General features: G+C 64.4%; 7 protein-coding genes across 7 annotated transcripts; 5 read left to right on the plus strand and 2 right to left on the minus strand.

Moving 5' to 3' along the window:
- EMIHUDRAFT_470685 (hypothetical protein) lies at positions 1 to 885 on the plus strand (the record flags this gene model as incomplete). Its single annotated transcript, XM_005766085.1, has 4 exons — positions 1 to 170; positions 360 to 494; positions 567 to 581; positions 653 to 885. Coding segments are annotated over exons 1-4 (546 nt in total), but the record flags the coding sequence as incomplete, so codon positions are not given.
- A 1,745-nt stretch (positions 886 to 2,630) lies between these two features.
- EMIHUDRAFT_246646 (hypothetical protein) lies at positions 2,631 to 4,517 on the plus strand (the record flags this gene model as incomplete). The annotated part of the gene is made up of 2 exons (XM_005766086.1): positions 2,631 to 4,397; positions 4,476 to 4,517. 2 exons carry the CDS (start codon positions 2,631 to 2,633, stop codon positions 4,515 to 4,517), a joined length of 1,809 nt encoding a protein of 602 aa, XP_005766143.1.
- Positions 4,518 to 6,242: 1,725 nt separating this feature from the next.
- EMIHUDRAFT_370996 (hypothetical protein) lies at positions 6,243 to 7,384 on the plus strand. Its single transcript, XM_005766087.1, has one exon. It carries the CDS (start codon positions 6,286 to 6,288, stop codon positions 7,234 to 7,236), a length of 951 nt encoding a protein of 316 aa, XP_005766144.1. The 5' UTR covers positions 6,243 to 6,285; the 3' UTR covers positions 7,237 to 7,384.
- On the minus strand, positions 7,370 to 9,432 carry EMIHUDRAFT_459496 (hypothetical protein). The gene is made up of 4 exons (XM_005766088.1): positions 9,037 to 9,432; positions 8,547 to 8,608; positions 7,806 to 8,249; positions 7,370 to 7,649 (listed from the first exon to the last, which is right to left on the minus strand). The coding sequence occupies exons 1-4, from the start codon at positions 9,371 to 9,373 to the stop codon at positions 7,431 to 7,433; spliced, it is 1,062 nt and encodes a 353-aa protein (XP_005766145.1). The 5' UTR covers positions 9,374 to 9,432; the 3' UTR covers positions 7,370 to 7,430.
- Positions 9,433 to 9,519: 87 nt separating this feature from the next.
- Positions 9,520 to 11,379, plus strand: EMIHUDRAFT_370997 (putative endopeptidase Clp). The gene is made up of 6 exons (XM_005766089.1): positions 9,520 to 9,880; positions 10,081 to 10,136; positions 10,214 to 10,315; positions 10,719 to 10,791; positions 11,004 to 11,072; positions 11,220 to 11,379. Exons 1-6 carry the CDS (start codon positions 9,557 to 9,559, stop codon positions 11,373 to 11,375), a joined length of 780 nt encoding a protein of 259 aa, XP_005766146.1. The 5' UTR covers positions 9,520 to 9,556; the 3' UTR covers positions 11,376 to 11,379.
- A 3,684-nt stretch (positions 11,380 to 15,063) lies between these two features.
- Positions 15,064 to 18,802, minus strand: EMIHUDRAFT_470688 (hypothetical protein; the record flags this gene model as incomplete). The annotated part of the gene is made up of 4 exons (XM_005766090.1): positions 15,064 to 15,294; positions 15,383 to 15,661; positions 17,743 to 17,850; positions 18,716 to 18,802. 4 exons carry the CDS (start codon positions 18,800 to 18,802, stop codon positions 15,064 to 15,066), a joined length of 705 nt encoding a protein of 234 aa, XP_005766147.1.
- A 638-nt stretch (positions 18,803 to 19,440) lies between these two features.
- On the plus strand, positions 19,441 to 20,553 carry EMIHUDRAFT_246654 (hypothetical protein; the record flags this gene model as incomplete). The annotated part of the gene is made up of 1 exon (XM_005766091.1): positions 19,441 to 20,553. The coding sequence occupies one exon, from the start codon at positions 19,441 to 19,443 to the stop codon at positions 20,551 to 20,553; it is 1,113 nt and encodes a 370-aa protein (XP_005766148.1).
- Positions 20,554 to 22,318: the final 1,765 nt, after the last annotated feature.

Here is a 22,318-nt window from a genome sequence, read left to right on the forward strand (position 1 = left end):
CTGTGATGGTGGTGGAGCCGAGCCCGAGCGTGTCGCGCACCATCAAGCTGCTCGTCGCGGTCTCCGTGTGCGACATCGTGACGCCCGAGTGGGTCGACGCGTGCCGCGCCGCCGACCAGTTCGTGCCGGTGGACGCGTACTTGCTCGGCGAGTGCACTGTCTCGAGCAAGGCGCCGCGCGAGAGACAGAGCGGAGAGCGATGGGTGAGAGGGGGTGGGGCGGGGGTCGAGAGGCGCGGCGCACGAGAGAGAAGAGCCGAGCAAGAGGGGAGCGCGCGAGAGAGAGCCGAGAGGATGCCCACAGATGCCTCCGAGGCGGGCCCACTCGGCCTTGACACGCCAGTCCCCACGACACCTCAGGGAGTCAAAGTCCCTTGGGACGCCGCCAAGGCGCGCACGCGCGCCGCCGCCGCGCCCTGCCTGCGCGGCCGCACCTTCTACATCACCAAGACCACCTCTCCGGACGCCGACAAGCTCAAAATCATCATCGAGAAGGCCTGGGAGCGGCCGGCCGGCGCGTCTCGGCTGTCCCCCTCCGCTGAGCGCGGCTGTGTGACTTGGCTCTAGGCGGGCGGCGCCACGGTCGACTCGCGTGCGGACCGGCGCGGGGCGACAGAGGAGGGCAGCTCTTCACAGCGTGCGCGCGTGAACAGGTGGAGACGCTGCCGACTACCGCGCCGCGCTCGCCGCTGGTGGTGGTCTGCACCGACAGGGACCGGCGCGAGCTGCAGCGTTTGCAGGCGTGTGCAGCGTTTCGCAGGGAGAGGAGTGCGGTCTGCCGAACCCTCACGCGCCCACCCTCGCCCCGCCTCAGGGAATGCGCAACGTCTCGGAGCTGCGTGACGCCGAGCTGCTCGCGTATCTGCTGCAGCAAAAGTACGGCTGAGCGAGCACTCGTGGAGCCTCGCGTGCACGGGAGGCTGCCGCGGGAAGGTGGGGAGCCTCCGCGCGTACGTTTGTGCATGTGTGCATGTAAATTGCAATGCGCGTTCGGGTGGACGCACTTACTACTTTGCGTACTCCTTGTCGTGGACACAGTCGCGGGAGGGGTACAAGCTATACGTGTGTGGCGAGAGAGACTGTGAGACTGTGTACTCTCTAGCGACACACTGTGTACGCTACGGCGGCTCTTTGACAGGGCCGGGGCCATGCTCATGAGCTGTATGTGGTGAAAAGCGAAGAAAATAAAAGTTAAAGATGGTAGATGTTGTCATCAAGATCGTCACAAAGACGCCCGAGAGACGCGCGCAACGACGAACGAGACCGTGCCCAGTGGCAGTGCTGAGGCGTCTGCTAAAGTCTGTGCGGCGAAAAGTGCCCGCGGGATAGCCCGCCAACGGATTCTGCGATCGCAGAGACACACCTAACAACAACAAGGTAGCATTTGTGCATTGCTTTTCCCAGACAAGTGATTGGTCCAACAATCTGAAGCCTCGGCCGATGGCGAATCTGGGGCGATGGCGGCCGGACCTTCTTGAACGCCTCGGCCAGCTCTCGCGTGGAGCGATCGTTCATCTTCGATGACTGATTCAGCGTGTGCGGCTTCTGCGCATCGCCTGAAATGTAGCAAAAGTCGAGCAACCCTTCAACGGGCGGGCATCCGGCCGGCAAGGACTTGGCGGCCTGCGGATCGTTGCCAGCACGCATGGTACAGATGAACAGCGAGCCGCCCGGCGCCACCATCTTACGGCAAACCTCCACCTCTTCATATTTCACGACGCCGTCTGCGAGCCGCGGGCCGCTCGGCTTGACGAAGAGCAGCACCAGTGGGTACGTGTGCTCCGGCTCGGCAGAGACGAACCACTCCGTTGGGATACCGGAGCGGTCTCTCACGTCGTCAATGACCCTCTGGAACTTGGCCGCCGTCGTGCCACTCTGCACGTGGTACGCTGCAGGTTGTGATACCGTGGTGGTTGCCTGTGCACGGTCCGTGGTGGTCGCGAGCTTGACCTGCTCCTCGCGCTCCAACAGGTTTTGCCACCTCGCCTTGAGTGCTAGCGCCAGCGCATCGGTCCGCTTCTTATTCTTCCGCAGTTGTTCCTGATCAGCATGTAGCTGATCTCTTTCTGCCTGTAGCTGATCTCTTTCTGCCTCGAAAGCTGCCTCGTGCTGCTCTCTTTCTGCCGCGAGCTTTGCGAATCCGGTCTCAAGCGCCAGCGCCTCGTGCTGAATCTGCTTCTTGCGCGTCTCAAGCGTCTCAAGGTCAAGCGCCAGCGCCTCGTGCTGTCGCTCTCGCTCCGCGTCCGATGTTACTGCCTCGGACACGTGTGGCGTGTGCTCCTCGAGTGTTGTGAGCCTCGCGTCTTCACTGGCCTGCCTCTGCTCAAACTCACCCTCGTGTCCTGGTGTCAGTGGTTGGCCGACATGGTCTTGGATCGTCGGCGGGCCGGTCCTCATGTCCGCGACGCTCCTCATGTCCGGCTCTTGTTCGGCACGTGCACCCTGTTTGGCTGTGGCAGCAAACCACCTGCGGAGTATCGCCCCTGTTGGGCGCCTCGTAGGCGGCGTCAAGGGGCTCACCTCTTCGGGCTCGATTTGTGAGCACGATTGTGACACGCCCTGGCGGCTCACGCCGTTGGGCTGCGGTGGGAGCAAACCGGACGAGCTGAGCGCGGGACGCGTTATCGGGCCATGGGCAAGGTCATCATGACCGTCTGCTCCGCCAAGAAGACTGAGCGCTTCGACCGCATCACGGTGCCGATCGAGTTGAAAATGCAGAACGGCCCCACGATCGATGGTGCGCGCATTCACTATTCTGGCGGAGCTTACAATGAGGACGAGTACACGCCTGTGCCCACTATCAAGGCTGGGGAGACTCTCGACGTCGAGGTGAGGCTACGGTCACAATGGCATATGACCATCGCCGACATTCCTCGCCGCTTCTCCTTCAAGCTCAAGTCCGCCAACGGATGGATCCTCGCCAAGGAGACAATCAATGTGGACCACGCTTGGTATGTCTCCTCTGCACTCAACAAGACCTTCGACCCTGCACCGTACGGTCTAAAGAAATTCAATGCGCTCATCTTCGGTACCATGGGCTCGGGCAAGTCATCGTTCGCCAACTCGATCTTTGCGCTTATGTCTGGTGCCAATTCGGACGAGGCGCTGCCCTGCGCACAGCCAGTCCACGGCAGCGACGATCACTGCACGGTCTCGCTCCGCTGCATCGATGCCGACGGCCTGCCGCTACGTATGTGGGACACCAAGGGCCTGACGACCGAGAATTACAAGGGTCCCGAACTCGAGGCGATTATGAAGGGGTCGCTGCCCCACGGTTGGGACATGGACCGCCACATTGACCAGACGATGCTCTCCGAGTCGCCTGACTCGAAAGTCGAGGTGATACGCTTTGGCCGCACGCCGCACGCCGTCGTCTTTATGTTGCCCTATGGCGAGCTTGACGATACCGACGGCGAGTTCATGCAGAAGATCCTCGATCAGTTCAGCAAGATTGTGCGCCTCGGCATCAACCCGATCGTGTTGGTCGCAAAACTCGACGACGCGGACAAGAAGGTGCGCGCGGATCCGTGCGCGTCAAACGGCACCAAGGGCGCCAAGCTCAAGGCCGCAGCCGAATTTCTCGGCATCCCCGTGGGTAACGTCTACCCGTGCATCAACTACCTCGACCTGTCCAAGTCGTTTGAGATCGACCGCAACCTCGCCATCATCCTGCACCGCATTCTGTCGATGGCGAAGCAACGCTGCGAAAGCCTTCAGCGCGAGGCTAGCAACGCCGCGCGTATGAATGATCAGACGACGCTGCCGCCGATCTACCGCAAGATCGGCGAGCTGGAGACGGCCCTCGCCGAGGCCAGCACGCGCGCGGAGAAGGGCGAGGCCGAGCGTGTGACTGCCATCGCTCGGGCTGATGAGCTGGCTGAGAAGCTCGAGGCGGCCGTGCGCGGCTTGCAGGCTCGAGACAAAGCCGCCCAGCGCAAGGCGTGCATCTGCCTCATTGGCATCGTCATCGTCGCCTCCCTCGTCGTCGTGACGTTTGTGGCGCCGGGCTGGTTCGCCACCGCCGCGACACCGACGACGGAGCTCTCCCTCCCCACGATTGAAGACAGCCGCACCGCCGAGGATTTTGTCAGATGCAACGGCTCCGTGGCGCTTGGCGAACTGTCGGTTGTGGCTGCGACGCCCCCTTGCCTCCAAGAGATGGAGGCGGCTGCAGGCGCGCTCGTTGCGCTCGTTGCCGCCGCAAAGCACCGCTCTACCTTTCTGGGCACTGCGTGCTGGCAAGCCTTGGTCACGCTTGTTGTTCTCGTCGGCGGCGCCGCTTGGACCTTTGGTACGATGCACACCACACCAACGCCCGTTGGTAAGGACTCCAAGCCGTGCTCCGAGCCTGACAAGAACTCCGACTCCGAGTCGTTCGAGGAGGTCGGGCACTTCGATGTGATGTCGTAGCGGCCTTCTTCACGGTCGGTGATGCACTCCTGCTCGTGTGGTCGGCCCCCCCGAGCCGAGACGGAGGTTGCGCTATCTGGAGAACGCATTCGCTCTCTCGACCCCTAACTCTCTCACACAGTCTCACAGCATATGTGTAAATATTGAAAGTGTTGAATGTGGAACGGGGAGTAGACGCGTCTTGGGGGGGGGGGGGGGGACGATTTAGAGGCGTCGTATAGACTCTACGAAGATTCTAGGTCAACACCTGGCCTTACCCATATCTTACCCACTCGCTTGCTTTTTTTCGCTCCAACCCTCCGGGTCTTCACACACACTCACCCCGGAGGGCTACGAGGCCTTCGTCCTTCACACTCCAAGGGGCTGTATCTTACAGGGGAGTAATTGTCCACGCTGTGGGGGTTGTGTGCGGGTTGTGTCTGGAAGGGAGGGAGTGGGGTTCAGGTCTGATTGTTTTGTTTGTTGTCAGGTCTGCTCACCCACGCAACAAAACAAAACAACACCATGCAGAGCGCATCTCTCTCTCTGTTGTGCGAGGCGTGAACCGCGCCATTCGCTCTCCACCTGGCAACCCTGTCTGCACGTCTCGCGCGCGCGTGAACAGGGTTCCAGGCCCCAAATGACGTGTGAGTGTTAGACTTGTTTGGTATTGCTAAAAATCTCTCTCTCTCCCCACGCACGGCACGCAAGGTCTGCTCACCCGGGCGTGGAGATGCGAGGGTCGCCCCCCCTTGCCCCACCACTTTGTGTGTTGAGACGTTTACCTTGCCTGACCGTACTCTACGATAGATCGATAGGAAGGCGAAACGGAGTCCAACCAGCAGAGAAGAGAGAATGAATAAAAGAAAACAAAGGGGGCGCGGCAGCTGGTCGCGTCCACTTTTGCGGGCCCGGAGACGCCAACACCGTGCGCGTGTACATCAACGCAAAGAAAGAAGACGGGCCGATGAGTGACGCCGAGAGTTACGAGGCCATCCCGTGGCCCGGACAATCGGCTTCGCTCTTCTCATCAGTCCGTCCCTCTCCGCAACCGTCAGTCGCACCGCCGTCGTCGGGCGAAGTCTCTGCACTGGCGGCGCATCTCGCCGACCACCTGGGCGAGATTGCAGAGGACGCCGACGCACTTGCCTTTGAGCACGTTGAGTCGTTCAACCTCCTGTGTGTTGGCGAGAGCGGCCTGGGCAAGTCGACCTTCCTTCGCAACATCTTCGCTCACCTCGACCCAACGAAGCTGCACGAGGTTCGCCGGCGTGTCGCTGCCCAGGCGGACGTTGTGCAGTCGCTCGAGGACGTCATCGCTCGAAACGAGCACGAGTCCGGCCATGCCCAATGCGACGATGTGCGCGCGCTCGCTCTGCGCGAGGAGCGTACGCTCCTCAAGGCGAAGCGCGGCGAGGCTCTCCAAACTCTGGAGGATCTGAAGCTGGCGAAGCGCACACAGGAGCACGCAGTGGGCGCGCTGCGCTCCGAGATCGGCGTGCTCGCCTCCCGGATCAAGGAGCTGCGCGGCCGGCGCGATGCCGAGGAAGACGACGACGTGGCGGCCGAGCTGGGCCGCCAGGTGATTGAACTGCAGGGCGAGCGCAAGGCCAAGGAGGCCCTTCTCACGTCCGAACTGCGACGGTCCAACTTGGACAAGGAGAGCGACGGTGGTGGCGGCGGCGGGCAGACAACGGACGTGGTCGAGCGGCTGATCAAGGAGATGCCGCTGTACGACGGCGCGCGGCAGGGGCTCGACGTGACGCTGATCGATACGCCAGGGTATGGCGATTTGCTCGTCGACACGCCCGGCCGCTCCAGCGCCGACAAGGTCGTCGCCGAGGTCGAGCGTCGGATCTCGGTGCACCTCGCGCAGGAGGTGGCGAGCCGAGACGACATGCCGCTCGACGAGGAGAAGAAGCTGTGGAATGGGCTGGTCCACCTGTGCCTCTTCTTCATCCCGCCGCACCGCATGAAGCGCGCCGACGTCGAGCTAATGCAGCGGCTGCACACGCTGGTGCCGCTCGTGGTGGTCATTGCGAAGAGTGACACCATGACGACTGAGGAGACGTGGAAGTTCAAGCACCAAGTGTGTGACCAGCTCAAGCAGCACGTCTCGACCTTCCGCTTCAACGAACGGTCAATCAAGGAGGTCGAGAAGCTCCACGCCGAGCACGCCGTCGACACGTTCCAGCCTCTCTACGGCGGCGCCGACGGCTCCTTGCCCTGGGCGGTCATGGGCGCCGATGACTCGCAGCGCGAGTACATCTGGGGGACGGCCATCACGAACGAGCCACGCCACTCCGAGCTGCCAGCGCTCCGCGACTTGCTGCTCAGGGCGGGAGGGTGGCAGCAGCTGAAACGAGACGCGGCACTCAAGGCGGACAAGGAGGCCGCACGTCGCGCCAAGGCGACGCTACCGCCGTGCCGGTGGGGCAGCGAACTGTGGCGGGGGACGCGTGTCGGTGCGGAGGGCCTCCTCTCCTCCCGGCTCCTCTCGCCCCTCCTCGCAGTCCTCGCCCTCGTGGCCGCCCTCGTCGTCGCCTTGACCGTGCGTGACGCCTTCCACAAGGAGATGTCGAGTGTTCTCACGCTCGAGCAGCAGCTTGAAGCGCTGGGACGCGACTTGTCCTCGTGCAGCCAGGCGCGCGACGCGCTCGACAGGGCGTCCTCCGCCGCCAAGGCCGAGAGGATGCTCTACGAGCGCAAGGTGGCAATGCTGGAGGACGACTGGAATGAGTGCACGCAGGTGCGCAAGGCGTTGGAGATCGACCTGCAGGCGATCAAGACGACGCCCAAGCCGCCGCTTGCCGCGGCGACGGAGCGGCAGGCGCGCTCGTGGTGGTGATGTGACGAATCGAGCCAAGGATGAAAGGGTTTTACAAGACTGTGGGTTTCTCTCGCCTATGTGCGTCAGCCTGTGGCGCTGTGCGCTGTGGGGTATCGGATCTGCGACAAAAGTTGTGTTTTTGGAGTTGTATGCGAGACTTGCGAGGAGTTGGTACAAAGGCTAGAGGATGCCTCCCCCCTAACGTACGTCACCTATTCCGCGGCGCCCCCGCCGAGTCGCCCAGCGCCAGCCCGCCCAACCGCAACCAAACCGAGGCGACCTGCTGGCCCATACTCGCCGGGCGGCGAGTCCTCCTGCTCCGCCTCCGCCTCTCTCTCGGGGTCGGCGGCCGCCTCAAGAATGTAGACACGCAGCCGCAGAGCCTGGATTCTTCCGCGCGCCTTCTCGAGGGCCTCCTCGTGCTCGTCGCGCTGCGGTTCGGGGGAAGGGGAGCTGGGCTTTGGCGAGGCAAGACACGTCGAGGGGAGCTGGTGGGGGCGTGTCGTGGGGCAGCGGGACTCCACTCTGGCTCTGGCTGCCAGCCGGCAAGTCGCAAGGGATTTGTGTCGGAGGATCTCGCAACTCGCCTGCGCCGCCATCGCGCGGCGGTGCGCGGTGCGCTCCTCCTCGAGAACGGCGCGCAGCCAGCTCACCTCGGCGCACAGCTCGGCGTGGCTCCGCCCCTCGACCGCACCCTCCCTCTCCCCGACAGCCTCAGCGACGGCAGGCTCGGCCGCAGCCGCCGGGGGATCCCGTCCTGGCTCCACCACCTCCGCCGCCGCCTCCTGCTCCGCCTCTTCCTCCGCCTGGTTGTCTGGTTGTCCGGCGGCAGTGGTGGCGGAGGCGTCGCCGCTGCGTCTGTCGCCACTTGGGCCACCACTGCCCCGGACGCCCCATCCGCTGCCGCCGCCGCCGCCGCCGCCGCCGCCGCCGCCGCCGCCGCCCTCCGCCCCGCAGCCGGCATCACCGCCACTGCTGTAGCCACCGCTGGCGCGCCTGCGCCCCTTGCCCGCGGCGGTCCACCCCTCGCCCTGCGGATGTGCGCATGCGCGGACATGTCACGGTGCAGTGATGGGACGTGCCGGGTAGGGGTTGGAAGGCGGCCGCCGTGATGAGCACCTGCCGTGGACGTGTCGTGGACGCGTCAGTGGCCGCTGCTTGCACATCCCGCAGCTCAGCCTCCCAGGATGTGTCGAGAGTCTGGAGGCGGACACACACACACACACATACACACACACACACACATACACACACACACACTCTCTCTCCTCTCTCTCTCTCTCTCTCTCTCTCTCTCTCTCTCTCTCTCTCTCTCTCCCGGCGCAGACCTGCAGGTCGCTCTCGGTCGCGTCGACCGAAGGGGCCAGCATCAGCTCCTCGAGGCTGGCACCTGTGAGTACACACGCCCAGTCTCGAGTGGCGCAGGGGCAACACAGAGATGCCTCCCGCACACACAGGCACCGGCACCGCCGTCGACACAGGCACCGGCACCGCCATCGGCCGGCGCCGGCACCGCCCTCCCCTCCTCCTCCTCCTCCTCCTCCCCGCCTCGCTCTCCAGCCTCACGCTGCTCGGACCCTCGCCGCCGCCGCCTCTGCGCCGCCGCCGATCCCGCGGTCCTCTGCTTGGCCCCGGCTTTGCCGTGCCTTCGCGCCCGCTCCTCCTCCTCCGCCTCCTCGCGGGCAACCAAGCTCAGCAGCTCAATCTCGGCTGCTCGCCGCCGCTCCTCCTTCCTCTGCCTCTCCTGCTCCTGCTCCTGATCCTCCTCCTCCCGCTCCTCCTTTTCCTGCTGCTGCTGCGGCCGTCGCTCCTCCGCACGTCCCGCGTCCGCGCCCAGCACTGCCGCAGCAAGCGCCGCCATCTCCGGCGAGGGCGAAAGGGCAGGCGTTAGCCGCAACAGGCCGCCACCGCACTCGCCGGCGCCGCCTCCCGCCGCCTTGAGCGCGAGCTGCAGGCGGGCAAACGCATTCTGCTCCTCCAGCGTCGGCGCCACTTTTTGGCTGGGCTTGAGGACGAGCCCGGCAAGGAGCGCGAGGAGCGGAGGGATGCCAAGAAGCCGCTGTGCAGGACCGAGTGCTGCCTGCGCCTCGGCCTCGAATGAACGGAGCCGCTCGAGCAGGATTGCTGCCTGCTGTGGGTCGCCGACCGCCACCATTCGCAGGCGGACGGCTTTGGAGTGCCGGAAAATCGGTCGCACCGACTGCACTCCAAAAGCTCCAAGTGCGGCGTCAAAACGTAAAAAAAGAAACACAAGGAGCTAAAAGAAAAATGATGGATTCTCCGCGCGCGAGCACTGACTGACTCGGCGCTGCGAGCGAGCAAGCGCATCTATTCGTGCATGACGCTGCAAGTGCTCCCGCTCCTCGCGCTCGGCTGGTCGCCGATCGCGGTCCCGCCGCCTGCCGCGGCCGTGACGCGCGGCGGCCTTCTCATCGGAGCCAGCGCAGCGGGCGCATCCAGTGGGCAGATGGTCGACGGCGCGCGAATTGGCCCGCCTCCGGACATGCCGTCGATGCTGCTGAACCAGCGGATCGTGTACCTCGGATTGCCGCTGAGCGCGCAGGTGACGGAGCTCATCATTGGCCAGCTCCTCTACCTGCAGTACGACTCATCCGAGAAGCCGATCACAATGTACATCAACTCGCCCGGCACCACGCTCGAGGTGCCGACAGAGACTCCCCAGCTACACGCACCCGCTCACTGCGGCTCTCTCCCGCGCCCACACCTCCGCACCCACCTCCGGGTGCTGCCGCCTCGCCTCTCGCCCCCGCCAGCCTCTCAGCGGCTCTCACACCCCTCTCTCCGCTCTCACGCCGCACCACCGCCCCTCGCCCTCGCCCTCGTCCACTCGCCCTCGTGCAGGACGGCCGGCCGGTCGGCTTCGAGACGGAGGCCTTCGCGATCGCCGACACCATGGGGCGTGTCCTCCACAAGCCTCGCGCACACTGCTGCGAGTGTGAGCGGCGCCTCTTCACGGCTCTGGGTGTGAACACAGGTACGTGAAGCCGCCCATCCACACGCTCCTCGTCGGCAAGGCGTACGGCCTCTCGGCGCTGCTGCTCGCCTCTGGCGACAAGGGGCACCGCTCGTCCCTTCCGTGCGGAGTAGCCGAGACCGCCGAGAGGAGAGGGAGCCGAGAGGGGCCGAGAGGGGCCGAGAGGAGCCGAGAGGAGCCGAGAGGAGCCGAGAGGGGCCGAGAGGAGCCGAGAGGGGCCGAGAGGGAGCCGAGAGGGGCCGAGAGGAGCCGAGAGGAGCCGAGAGGGGCCGAGAGGGGCCGAGAGGAGCCGAGAGGGGCCGAGAGGAGCCGAGAGGGGCCGAGAGGGGCCGAGAGGGGCCGAGAGGAGCCGAGAGGAGCCGAGAGGGGCCGAGAGGGGCCGAGAGGGGCCGAGATTGGCAAGCGGGCCCCGCTCGACGCTGCCCTGCGGACAGGCTAGCAGGAGGAGAGAGCGCTGCCCGGGCTGTGAGGTGCGGTCAGAAGTGTCGGCCTCACTGCGTGTTAGGTACTGCACGGTGATGCTTCACCAGCCGCGGGGGCAGATGGCGCAGGGGCAGGCGTCAGACATCGCAATCAAGGCGGGGGGCGGCCGAGATGGAGCCGAGAGGGCGGGCGGCGGCGGTGGGCTGGCCGGCAGGGATGCGCATGGGAGCGTGTGGAGGGAGGGAGGGAGGGAGGGAGGCGGCGAGGGCGGGCGTGGCGGAGGCGGTGGCGCGCGCAGCTCTGCTCTCGCGCGACTCTGCTCTCGCGGCTCTCCGCCCACGCCTCTCCCTGTACTTCCTCTGCACAGGCGCGCGAGGTGCTCGTCAACCGAAAGAACGCGCTGCAGATGCTCTCGGCCGCCACGGGGCAGAGCGAGGAGCCCTCCCCCTCTCTGCCCGTCCCTCTCTCCCCTCTCTGCCTCTCTCCTCTCTCTGCCTCTGCCTCCCTCTCTCTCGCTCCTCATCTCTTGGCCCCAGACCTTGCCCCCCCCCCCCCCCCCTCCTGGTGGGCTCACACCTCACAGGAGCGGCTGCGTGCCGACACGAATCGCTGCCTCTACCTGGACGCGCAGCAGGCGGTCGACTACGGTATCGTCGACAAGATCATCGACAAGAGGCAGGCGGTCGGCGTCGACTCGCTCGCCGAGGACGTCGCGGCGGTCTCGCGCGGCCTCGGCTGAGCCTCCACCTCCTCCTCCTCCGTCACCTCAGCCTCCTCCCCTGCCACCTCAATCCACAATCGCACGAGAGACGAGAGTCGACCAGCGGCGCTCAGGTCTTAGCCATGAGGTTGTGTGCGGTGGCGAAAGGCCGGCGGAGGCCGCATTCAGTCCGCTCCGTCCGCAGAGGCGCGTGTGCAGTGATAAAAACTTGTACAATCTCAATCGGATCTCTCTGCGGAAAGCACGAGACTGCGTGACATGGAAAGACTGGCACACGTACAGTTCACTCCTCCATCTTACTCCTCCATCTTACTGCTCTGCGTCTTGCCTCCCCCGCTGTTGTTTGCTCGCACACGCTGCTTCTTCAGGCTCTTCTTCGTGATCTTGGGCAGTGTGGCGCTGCCTGCTCGTCTGGTGAGCGGCGTCGCGGCGGATTGGATCTGCTCCTTGGTGACACCACCCTTGAGCTTGAAGTTCTTCTTCTTCTCGCGCACCCTCTGGCGCTTGCGCTGCTCCTTTGTCTGCGTCCTCTTGCGGTTGAACTGCGGCGGTGGCATGCCAAGCGGGCGGAGCGTCGCCTGGCGAAAGAATTTTTGGAACACGCCCATCCCAGAGCCCTGTGCATCTCCTGACGTCCTTACACACATTTGAACGTGTGGGCGGCAGCTGTCTGTTTACAGGCGCTGGCCGCCCGCGCGCGCGCCGGACCGGCTCCGGCACGTCCGGCGCTGGGCGGCGCGCGTCCACACTGCGCGTCGCGCAAAAGGCGAGCGCTCGCCGCCGCTACGGCGGCGGCGGCGGCCGACGGCCGACGGCCGACGGCAGACGGCAGACGGCAGACGGCAGACGGCAGACGGCAGACGGCATACGGCCTAGGCTCGGCTGGGCGCGCACGCGCACGCGCGCGCGTCGCGCGCCACGCGTCGCTCCGCGAGGGCGCGCGCCAACCGCGATTCGAACCGGGGCCAAAAGGCGCCTGGAGCGACCGCGGTCCGGTCGCGCCACCGCGGCTGCGGGGCTGATAGAGCAGGCCGGCTGCGGCTCCTGATGTACCTCGGCTTTTGGGTGGCGGTCGCGCGCTGCCGACGGCGCTCGCCGGCGCTACGGCGCTCGCGGCGCGCTCGTGGCGTTCAGGGCGGCTCGGACACGCACACGCACACACACACACACACACACACACACACACACACACACACACACATGCACAGACACACAGCCCCTTCCCCTCCCCCCTCAAGGGCGAGGACACGCACAGGCCGCACCTCTAGTGAGGCCCGCATAGTATGTGGGAGACTCGTGCCGCCGCCCCTGCCACCCCTGTGTCAGTGTGCCTGTGGTAGGAGAGACTGCCAGCGACAAGCTGGAGGCAGGTCGCTAGACTGAGATGAGACCGCCAGTGGATGTGGGAGTCCACCGCGCACCGCGCTGCGAGCCTGTCGTGTCCCTTGTCAGGAGCAGGAGAGCCCCACCTGTCCCCCTGATCGTCCTTCCAAAATCCTGCTCGTGCAGGTGTGGACCCTGTCCTCGTCCCATCCCTCGTTTGGCGTGTCTGTTTTCTTTCTTTCTTTTTCCCTGTGCATGAAGGTTGCAGCGAGAATCGGCGAGAGACTGCGAAGAGAGATAGGAAGAGGCGGACGCCCAAGGGTGGGCGACGGCTAGCGCACCACACCCCTCTCCTTAAAATCCCTGTGTGGTGGCGGCGTGCCGTCCTCCCATCCCTCCCTTGGTTTGTCCGTTTTCTTTCTTTCTTTCTTTTAGCCCTGTGCCGTCCTCCCATCCCTCCCTTGGGTTGTCTGTTTTCTTTCTTTCTTTAGGAGCCCTGTGCCCAGCCCTCTCCGCGCGGCGATGCGCCCTCCCCCCTCGCTTTTGCAAAATCCTGCAAAGGTGGGGACGTGTCTGTCCTCGACCCAGCCCTAGCTTGGGATGTCCGTTGTATTTATTTATTTATTAGGATTCCTACACACCTCGAACCGCGCCATCCTCGATCGCCGTGCAAAGCTCGCTTCCGAGCTCTCACGCCGCGCGTAGGGCCCTTAGGGGCCTAGAGAACACAACCCCCTCTCCCGTTTCTCCCAGTAAGCTAAAAGTACATACACCTCCAGTAAGCTAAAAGTACGTACGTACACCTCTGTTCCAGAAACCCGAGGAGTCACACAGTCCACACCTGTGTGATGCACGCCCTGTGAGCTCGACCTGTGAGCGGGGCGGGGTGCGCACTGTGCCTCTGTGTTCGTGCTGGAGATGACTGCTCTATTTATTTATTTCGCCCATCCTATGCCACAGGGGAATCCCTGGGACCCTGTCGTGTGGGTGAACCCTGCCCAGCCCCCCTCCGTGCCGCGATGCGTTCCCCACTCCCGTTCCCCTGTGTCCCTGATCGTCCTGGTCCAAAATCCTGCTCGTGCAGGTTGCCTCGCGCGCCTCTTTTGTGGCCTCATCCCTAGCCGCTTTGCACGCTCTGCATCCCCAGAACGCACTTCTCGTGGCGGGGCCCCTCATTCCCCGTTTCTTTCCCCCCTCTAGAATACGCCTGTGCCCCGTGTGGCACCCCGACCTGTTGTCTCGCCCTGGCCCCCAAGATCGTTTTGGTCGTCACATTGTGTCGAGACCGTGTCCTGATGTGATCTGCACGGGTGGTGAGTCACGTCGGCGTCAAAGGAGCGACGTGCGACCTGTCAGAGCTTGAGCTCCGATCTCAGCGGCGTCGAGTCGTCTCCAGCGCCGACAATTATTATTTGGTACATCTCCAGCACTCCAGGACGCGCAGAGGCAGCTGAGACACCCCTGCGTGGACGGCCGCACACCGCGCCCCCTGCTGTGTGCCCCCGTCCACTCGGCGGGGTCGCAGCTGCCTCTGGAAGGCACCGAGCGGTACCAAATGGCGCAAATGGTCAAATCAAGGTTTTTTCACGCGAGCTGTGCCACAGTGAAATGGAACTAGCCCCAACTCTCGAGGGGCCAAAATATGCCGCGAGGAGAGCAGAGCTGCGACGAAAGGAGAGAGAAGCCGCGAGCAACACTTGTGCCTTCACCGATGATGTTGGCGCTGGGGTCCCCTTCGGGTGCATCGTTACAGCTGACGACGGGATTTCCACTGGTTCGTCCTCCTCGGAGTCCTCTTCCCCGGCTTCCTCCCGTTCGGCTCTACGTTCAGCACGTTCAGCGTGGCTCACCCTCCATGCCGTGAACAGGCGCTTTATCCATCCTATATTCTTCTCTCTCTCCTCTGCCCGTGCCTTGGTCTTGTCGTTGTTTCGCACCCATGTGCATGTCTGTAGGAATCCCACCAGGGGTTGTCTGCTCTATTTATTTATTGGCTTCGTCAACGGGCGAGTGCCTTACCACACTCGCCTCGGCATCACTCGAAGCCGCGAGCTCGGATGCGGCCACAAGAGCGGCCTGCTTGGCACGCAGCTGCGTAATCGTCGGCCCGCGTGCGCGGCTCTTCACGGCCTGTGCAGGCGAGTTGGCGTTCACGCGCTGAATCATCATCGTCATGGCTGCTGTCTCGCTCGCTCGTGCGTCCTTGGAACTTGTGCCCGCCTCCTTCTCCTATGAGCTCGTATGCCACGTCGCCGCCTGTGTTTGGGTTTCTATGTTTGCGATTTGGAATTTGATTTGTCCAACTCTTTGTTTATTTATGGTTTTAGCGGACCCTTCGGGGTTGAACTGCCACGATGCCACGAACACAAACACAACTCTGGCCTCACCGCGCCACCACCTTCGGCAGCACAAAGCCGCGCCAGACGTCCGCCAGCTCCGGAGCCGCGCCCTCGCGGCCGTCGAAGCGCTCCTCGTCCCAAGCGATCAGGTAGCCCAGCCGCATCACCTCGACCGCCCGCTTGCGAGCCGCCTCCGGGAAGAGCTCGTGCGACTGCGGCGACCAATCCGCCGCCTTGAGGATGAGACTGCCCACCTCCACCGCCTCGGCCGCTGGCTGCAGGTTGGCCGGCCTGGGGGAGGGCAGAGGCGTGGGGTATTCAAGAGAGGTGTCTGAGAGAGGATCCGGCGAGTCGGGGAGAGACCATGGCGCGCCTCAGTGCGAGTGCCTTGGCCTCGCCCGCCACGCGCACGCCGAAGCGGCGCGTCGAAGCGCTTGCGGAGACGACGACGCCGACCTTGCCGTTCATCGAGGGCCGCGAGACGAGAGAGTGGATCGCGACGGTGGAGCCGACGGCCGCAGCGGCCGGATCCGACTCGCCCCACGCGCAGAGGACGCGCGCCCGCTCGAGGGCAGAAGGCTCGCCGGCTGAAGAGTCCGCGCCGCCGCGCAGCAGCGCCCGCGCCCGCTCGACGGTGAGCGCCTGCGGAAGAGGGGCAATACGCGTGAGGACAATGCGCTCACGCCTTCGGCCGCTAGTCTCTGGCACGCCTCGAGGTGCTGGAGCGGCGTCCAGCCGCGGCTGGCGACCAGCCAGGTGGCGAGGTCGGCGTGGCCTTGGCTGTTTGCGGCCTCCTCGGGCGTGCCGAAGGGCGTTGCGGCGCGGGAGGCGCCGTAGGAGGAGAGGAGCTTGGCGACCTCGAGGTGGCCATTGTAGCACGCGGCGAACAGCGGCGTGGCGCCGTTCTGCTTGGCTTGATCGATAGCCGCGCCAGCCTCGAGCAGCAGCCGGGCGATCTCGAGGTGGTTGTTCTGGCACGCGATGTACAGCGGCGTGGCGCCACTCTCATCGGCCTGGTCGATCGCTGCGCCGGCCTCGAGGAGCAGCCGGACGCACTCGAGCTGGCCCTCCTGGCACGCGATGAACAGCGGGGTGATGCCATCGTTGCGGGCTTGGTTGACCGCTGCGCCCGCCTCGAGGAGCAGCCGGGCGATCTCGAGCTGGTTGTTCTGGCACGCCATGAACAGCGGCGTGACGCCTCCAGCATCTGCTTGGTTGACCGACGCGCCAGTCTCGAGGAGCAGCCGCACGCACTCGAGGTGGCCATTCTGGCACGCCATGTACAGCGGCGTGGTACCGTCATCCTTGGCTTGGTTGACCGACGCGCCAGTCTCGAGGAGCAGCCGGGCGCACTCGATCTGCCCTTCCTGGCACGCGATGAACAGCGGCGTGACGCCACTGTTCGCGGCTTGATTGACCGCCGCGCTGGCCTCGAGGAGCAGCCGGGCCGTCTCGAGGGGGCCCTGCTGGCACGCGACGTACAGCGGCGTGTAGCCTTCAGCGTCTGCTTGGTTGACCGCCGCACCAGCCTCGAGGAGCAGCCGGGCGCACTCGGGGTGGCCGGTCTGGCACGCCATGAACAGCGGCGGGACGCCATCATCCGCGGCTTGGTTGGGTGCAGAGCCAGCCTCGAGGAGCAGCCGAAGGCACTCGTGCTCGCCGTTCTGGGACGCAACGAACAGCGGTGTGACGCCATCATCAGCAGCTTGGCCGACCGCCGCGCTGGCCTCGAGGAGCAGCCTGGCGCACTCGTGCTCGCCGTTCTGGGACGCAACGTACAGCGGCGTGGCGCCTCCAGCATCTGCTTGGTTGACCACCGCGCCCGCCTCGAGGAGCAGCCGGGCGCACTCGGGGTGGCCGTTCTCGCAGGCAACGCTCAGCGGCGTGAAGCCTTCAGCATCTGCTTGGTTGACCGCCACGCCAGTCTCGAGAAGCAGCCGGACGCACTCGATCTGCCCTTCATGGCACGCCATGAACAGCGGCGTGACGCCATCATCAGCAGCTTGGTCGACTGCCGCGCTGGCCTCGAGGAGCAGCCGAACGATATCGGGGTAGCCCCCAGCGCAAGCGAGGAGGAGAGCGGAAGCGCCTTCGCCGTCAGCTGCCCCGGCGCTCGCGCCGCCTTCGAGCAGCAGCCGCACCGCCTCGGCCTGCCCGTGCCGAGCGGCCCAGGTGAGCAGCGTGTCTTGCCTCTCGGTGTCGAGCCGTGCGTCGAGCTGGGCCGCGAGCGACGTGCCGCTCGTCCCCTGCCCGGAGAGGAAGGCGCGCAGCGAGGCCAGATCGCCCCGGGCTAGGTCCTCGAGGCGCGTACAAGTCCGCCGACTACCTCATGTATCGTAGTTATGGCACACTTCAGAGCTGTGAACGTGAACAGAGTGGTACCAGCACTGTGGGTCGTTGCGGCACGCAAGGGGGGCCTCCCGGACGCATGATCCTAGCCCAATACGTCCCACGGAGCACGTTTCGATTTTTGACAGAATTAAATGCACTGCCCCCGCACGGTACTAATAGTCGTAGTTTTGGCACCGCTGCCCTTCACGGCACCACACCGCCGCTTGACAGCCCGAGATTAGCCTAGCAGCGAGTGGGCATCGCCTGCCGGTCGGCTGGGCACGAGCCAAGCACTTGGGCGGCCGTCAACCGAGTCCGAGCGGCGCCTGAGGTGGGTGCCACGGCGTCTGCACGAAGGCGTGGCGGGGTGAGGAGCCAGGAGTGGTGAACACCTCCCCGTCGGGCGCGCGGCGCGTCGGATGGTCCGCCGAGGCCGCCGCCGCCCCGGCGGCGGCGATGGGGGCGGCGGGGCCGACCCGGCCGGCGTTTGTCGGCTCCACCTACAGAAGAGCAGTCTCTGTGGGTCGACGATACTAACTCGGTAGTAACGCGGAGCGGTGCTGTGCGGCGCCGAGTTGTGCGCGAGGCGACCTCCTGAGGCTACCTGAGCTGGCAATGGATGCCACCAGGACGCACGGCTAGCAGGAGCCAGTCAGGCATGCCCTGCTGTGGAGCAGAGCCGGCTGGCGCACCGGCGATACTAACTCAGCGCGCCGCGAGAGGCGAATCTGGGCGACTTTGGAGGCGCAGTTCTCGAGGTTGCCGTCGACGATTGATGTCGGGTAAATTGTCACTGCCGTCGGGGCAGGTCTTCTCTCAGCAGGCCGAGCGCCGTGGCCTGGCTCGGCTCGCCGCGAACGCCGCGAATTTATCAGGACCAAAACTCACGACACCTCGATACTAACAAAGACTCCCATACATGAGGTAAATGATTTTCGACCGACCGCAGGGAAACGCAGGACGCCCCACCCCCGACCGAGCTGCGAAACAACGGCGTCCACACCGGCCGCCGCTCGACGACCAAAATTTTCTTCGGCGCTGCGCGCCGTTGCAGTCGAGTGTATGTCTGTGTATGTTGCAGCCCAGGTGCCCAGCTATGCCGTCGCGTCACCGACGGCTCGTGCTTGCGTATGATAGCAACCCCTTGTCCGACGGCAGCGTCCTCGCGTCCGCCTCCGCCCGCGCGGCATCATCATTGTCCGCCTACACCACTGCGGCCGCGGCCGCACCCGCGGTGGCAGGGTTTCACACACGCCCAGGCGCAGGTGCAGCAGCAGCCAGTGCAGCAGCAGCAGCTAGTGCAGCAGCGCGTGATCACGCTTGCACACGCGATGGGCGGTCGTCATGTGCTGCAGGATGGGTCACTTTGGACGCGTCCCATCGGAAGGCCGCCGCTTCCACCCGGCTCCGAGAAGGCACAGCGAGGCGCGGTGCAATCAGTGGAAGCACCATCGGATCAAAAAGAACGCCGATGCTGCCCTACAGGCTGCGCAGACAGTGCTAGCTCTTTATAGCGAGGCGACCAGGCGCGAGATGTTCACTCTCGCGCCACATCCCTACAAAGGGGTGCATTGTACCCACTTGCACGCCGGCACGAGCGCGGCGCCGCAGTGGGGCAAACGGGGCATCTGGGGCTAGCTCAGCTATGAGCATCACCTCTGCCGCTTCTCGCCATCCCCGAGGAGCAGCGCGCCCGAAGCAGGTGAGTCACGGCCGCTAGGTACAGCGAGCGCGGCGAGCCAGAAGCGAGAAGGGAACGTCAAGGAGAAAATCAGCAGATTCCAAGATTCAATCTCGTTTGACAAAATCCACACGGAGGTCGGGTAACTGGGAGTCGGGAGCTCGGGAGTATAAGAAAATCTCCCAAAATTTTCGTCGGCGCTGACGCGCCGACAAAGCTGGTGTCCGACCCCGACCGCCGGCCGAAACAGCCGCGTCCAGCCCGACCTGCGGCCGGCCGAAAATCATTTAGTCGGCGGACTTGTATGCTGGAAAGACGCGCGTCCAACATAGGCGACAAGTTTGTTCGAGACCTCGCGAGGCAGATACACAGTCGTCGAATGTTGTGCCTCCAGCAAAAGAAATCAAAAATGAAGAAAAGAAAAAGAAAAGTGGCAACAGCGTGGGCGCGTATAATGCGGTCAAAGCTCAAACGACCGATAATGGTCGGCCAGTCCTTCTCGTCGCTGCAGCCGCGCTACGGCAAGATCGACCTCTACCCGGAGACGGGCACCTTCACCACCTCGGCTCAGGCGGAGGGTGCGCTCGAGGGCACGGCGGATATGTACCGGGTGAACGACCAGGCGACCTTCCTCTGCGACGACGATGTGGTGCTCTTCCCATACGACTCGTCCGAGTGCTCCTTCACGCTGGTCGGCGAGCAGACGGTCACGCACTTTGATGGCAGCCTCGGCTTTGAGATCGCCGACCCCGACCGCGACTTCCACACCTACGGCTGGATAGAGGAGGACGATATGGAGGACGACTCGGTGAAGCGCTCGCGGGTTCACTTCCGGCTTTGCTACCGGCGCGTCACGATGGGATACAATATCCGGCTAGTGGTCCCGGCGGTGCTGCTTAACGCCATCGGGTTCATGTCCTTTTGGATCGATTCGGCGGGCGAGAGTATAGCGCTTGGCATCACCTCGCTGCTGTGCATGCTGGCCCTCCGCCAGTCGGTTCAGCTCCCCGACACGTCCCAATTCACTTGGGTGGAGCTGTTCCTGCTCTTCAACGTGATCTTCCAATCCTTCGTCCTCCTGCTCGGTTTCATGGACTATTCGGCGGCGATCCGGAATCGCGTGAAGGTGGTGACCGACCCGATCAACAGTGGCCTGGAGCGGCTGTCCCGAACGGTCAAGCGCGGGAGACTTGCCCTCAAGGCGCCCAAACAGGAGGTCGGCGACGCGCGGGTGGAGTCCGTTGACGACGGCGACGACAAACCACCTGGGCTCATGGCCACCGGAGCACTGGCCGACGACGAGAAGAAGGAGGAGAAATCTGCTGCAGACGTGCTTGGCCGGTACCTGATAGTGCCAAGCTACTTTTTGCTGTTGGCGCTGATCTGCGCCGACGAGGGGCGCCTCGTCGGGCGGCTGATGTCCTCGCAATCATTGCTCACGTGTCCGACGTCGCTCCCTGAGGAGGGCAAGGATGGAGCCACGCCGAGATGGGGCTCGTTTACTGACTACCCTCCACCATGACTAAACGGCGATCGGCGATCGTGTCTACGGTGGCACACTTTCTCTTGTTATATCTTGTGACAGCTAGACAGCACAACGCGCAACACACGTGCACCGCGCACGGCTTTTTTTACAGACGCAAACCAGTGCAGGACCAGGAGAGAGACGACGCGCTCGACGGCTCCCACAGCCACACACCAACGAAATCGGATGTGAGAAACGTATACCGTATTGTTGCTCGGCTGACGAGCAAGCGAGCGAAGGGGGAGAACCGGAGCCCGGGAGGACGGTCGGTGAGCCCCGAAACGAGGGTCCAAGCAGGACTGGTTGGGTAGTAGGCTAAGTTCTGAGCCTCGAGGCGGCTTATAACTTAACAGGTCTAAGTCGTAAGTGTGACCGGTCACGCTGGGGTGTTTACGCGGCCTAAGATCGGCTCGAGCCTCTTATGCGGGCTAAGTCAGCCGTGATCATTAGGGTTGCAGCCTCAAACGCAGCAAAACTGGCCCCAGGATTTTGGTCTTCGGTTTCGTCGCCAAGCATAGGTTTCATTTTCATAGTCGGCCGTCCTAGGACGTACGTCATTTCGAGGTGCGATTTCGGTTCTCGCGTGTATCTCGCTGCGCAATGGGAGTTAGCGCGCTCGCTCGCAGAGCGGCGCCTGCTAGCCGAGCGCGAATGCCTGGGTCGCTGAGCTCGCGCCGGTGGCCAGCTGCGCCTCCGTGGCGACGCCCTCCGACCACGAGCGACGTGCCAATCCGCACTATGAGCTCGCTTGGCAGCCGCCGAGTACGAGAGGACTTTAAACGGCCGGCTGACCAGGCAGCCAGCCGACTTCCCGCACCGGTCAGCGCACGTGCGGCCGCGCGTGTACGGGCGGCCGCACATGCTCCGCCTCGACGGCCGCCTCGCGCTCGCTCGAGGTCTGCTCCGCCCGAGCAGCGAGCTCTCAGGTGCGGGCTCTCGGGGCGCCGACCGGCTGGTAGGGAGGAAGGTCGACCGCGGAGCCAGGGCAGAGACGGCCGGGGCTGGGACCGTGAGCGGCGATCGCGCTCCGAGAAGCCCAGCGACGGCAAGGCAGTACGACGAGGCGCGACGCCCGTAGAGGGGAGGGCTGGCGAACAATTCGAAGCGTTGTGGTCTGTGGCTTTTCATGGAGAGAGAGTGGAACTTTAAAACTCCTTTCCGAGACAGAATGCTGACTCAACGCCCGCCCCGCTCGCCGCGACACGCCTTTATCACGGTAAAGGGAGTGGACCCTGAGTTGACCAAGGGTTATGCGCTGGGCCCTCCTGCTCGGCTTTAGCCAGTAGACAAGTCTTGTCATCAACAGAGTAGAAGGATCTGACCTCGGGGCCGATGTGACCAAGCGCTGGTAGCGTGGTTTAACCTCACACCCATGGTCTCACAGTGTGCCGGCAGTCGCCGAGCAGTGTCGCTCACACAAGCCGCAGCACAAGTGACTGAGGGCCAGTGAGGGCGAGCCCATCGCTGTCACAGCTGTGGCAGCCGCACAGTAGGCTGTGTCAACTGTGCAGAGTGTGTGAGCAGCAGAGGAGCTGCTCTCCAGGCTTCTGTCGCAAAGAGCTGCATGCCACCGAAAGCGCTGTCGAGGTTCGCCGAGCGCGGCGCAGGTTGAGGGAAGCCGCCACCGACGAGCGCGTTGGACTTTTCACTCCGGACAAAGACGGGCACACAGCGGACGGTGCGGGGCGTGTGCCCGTCATAGCGGCGAGGCGCGGGACCGTCTGTGGCGAAGTGGGTCGCGTCCCTCGATTCCTCAACTCAC

This window comes from Emiliania huxleyi (genome assembly GCF_000372725.1).
Source record: "Emiliania huxleyi CCMP1516 unplaced genomic scaffold EMIHUscaffold_522, whole genome shotgun sequence".
In the NCBI taxonomy this organism is placed as follows: Eukaryota; Haptophyta; order Isochrysidales; family Noelaerhabdaceae; genus Emiliania; species Emiliania huxleyi.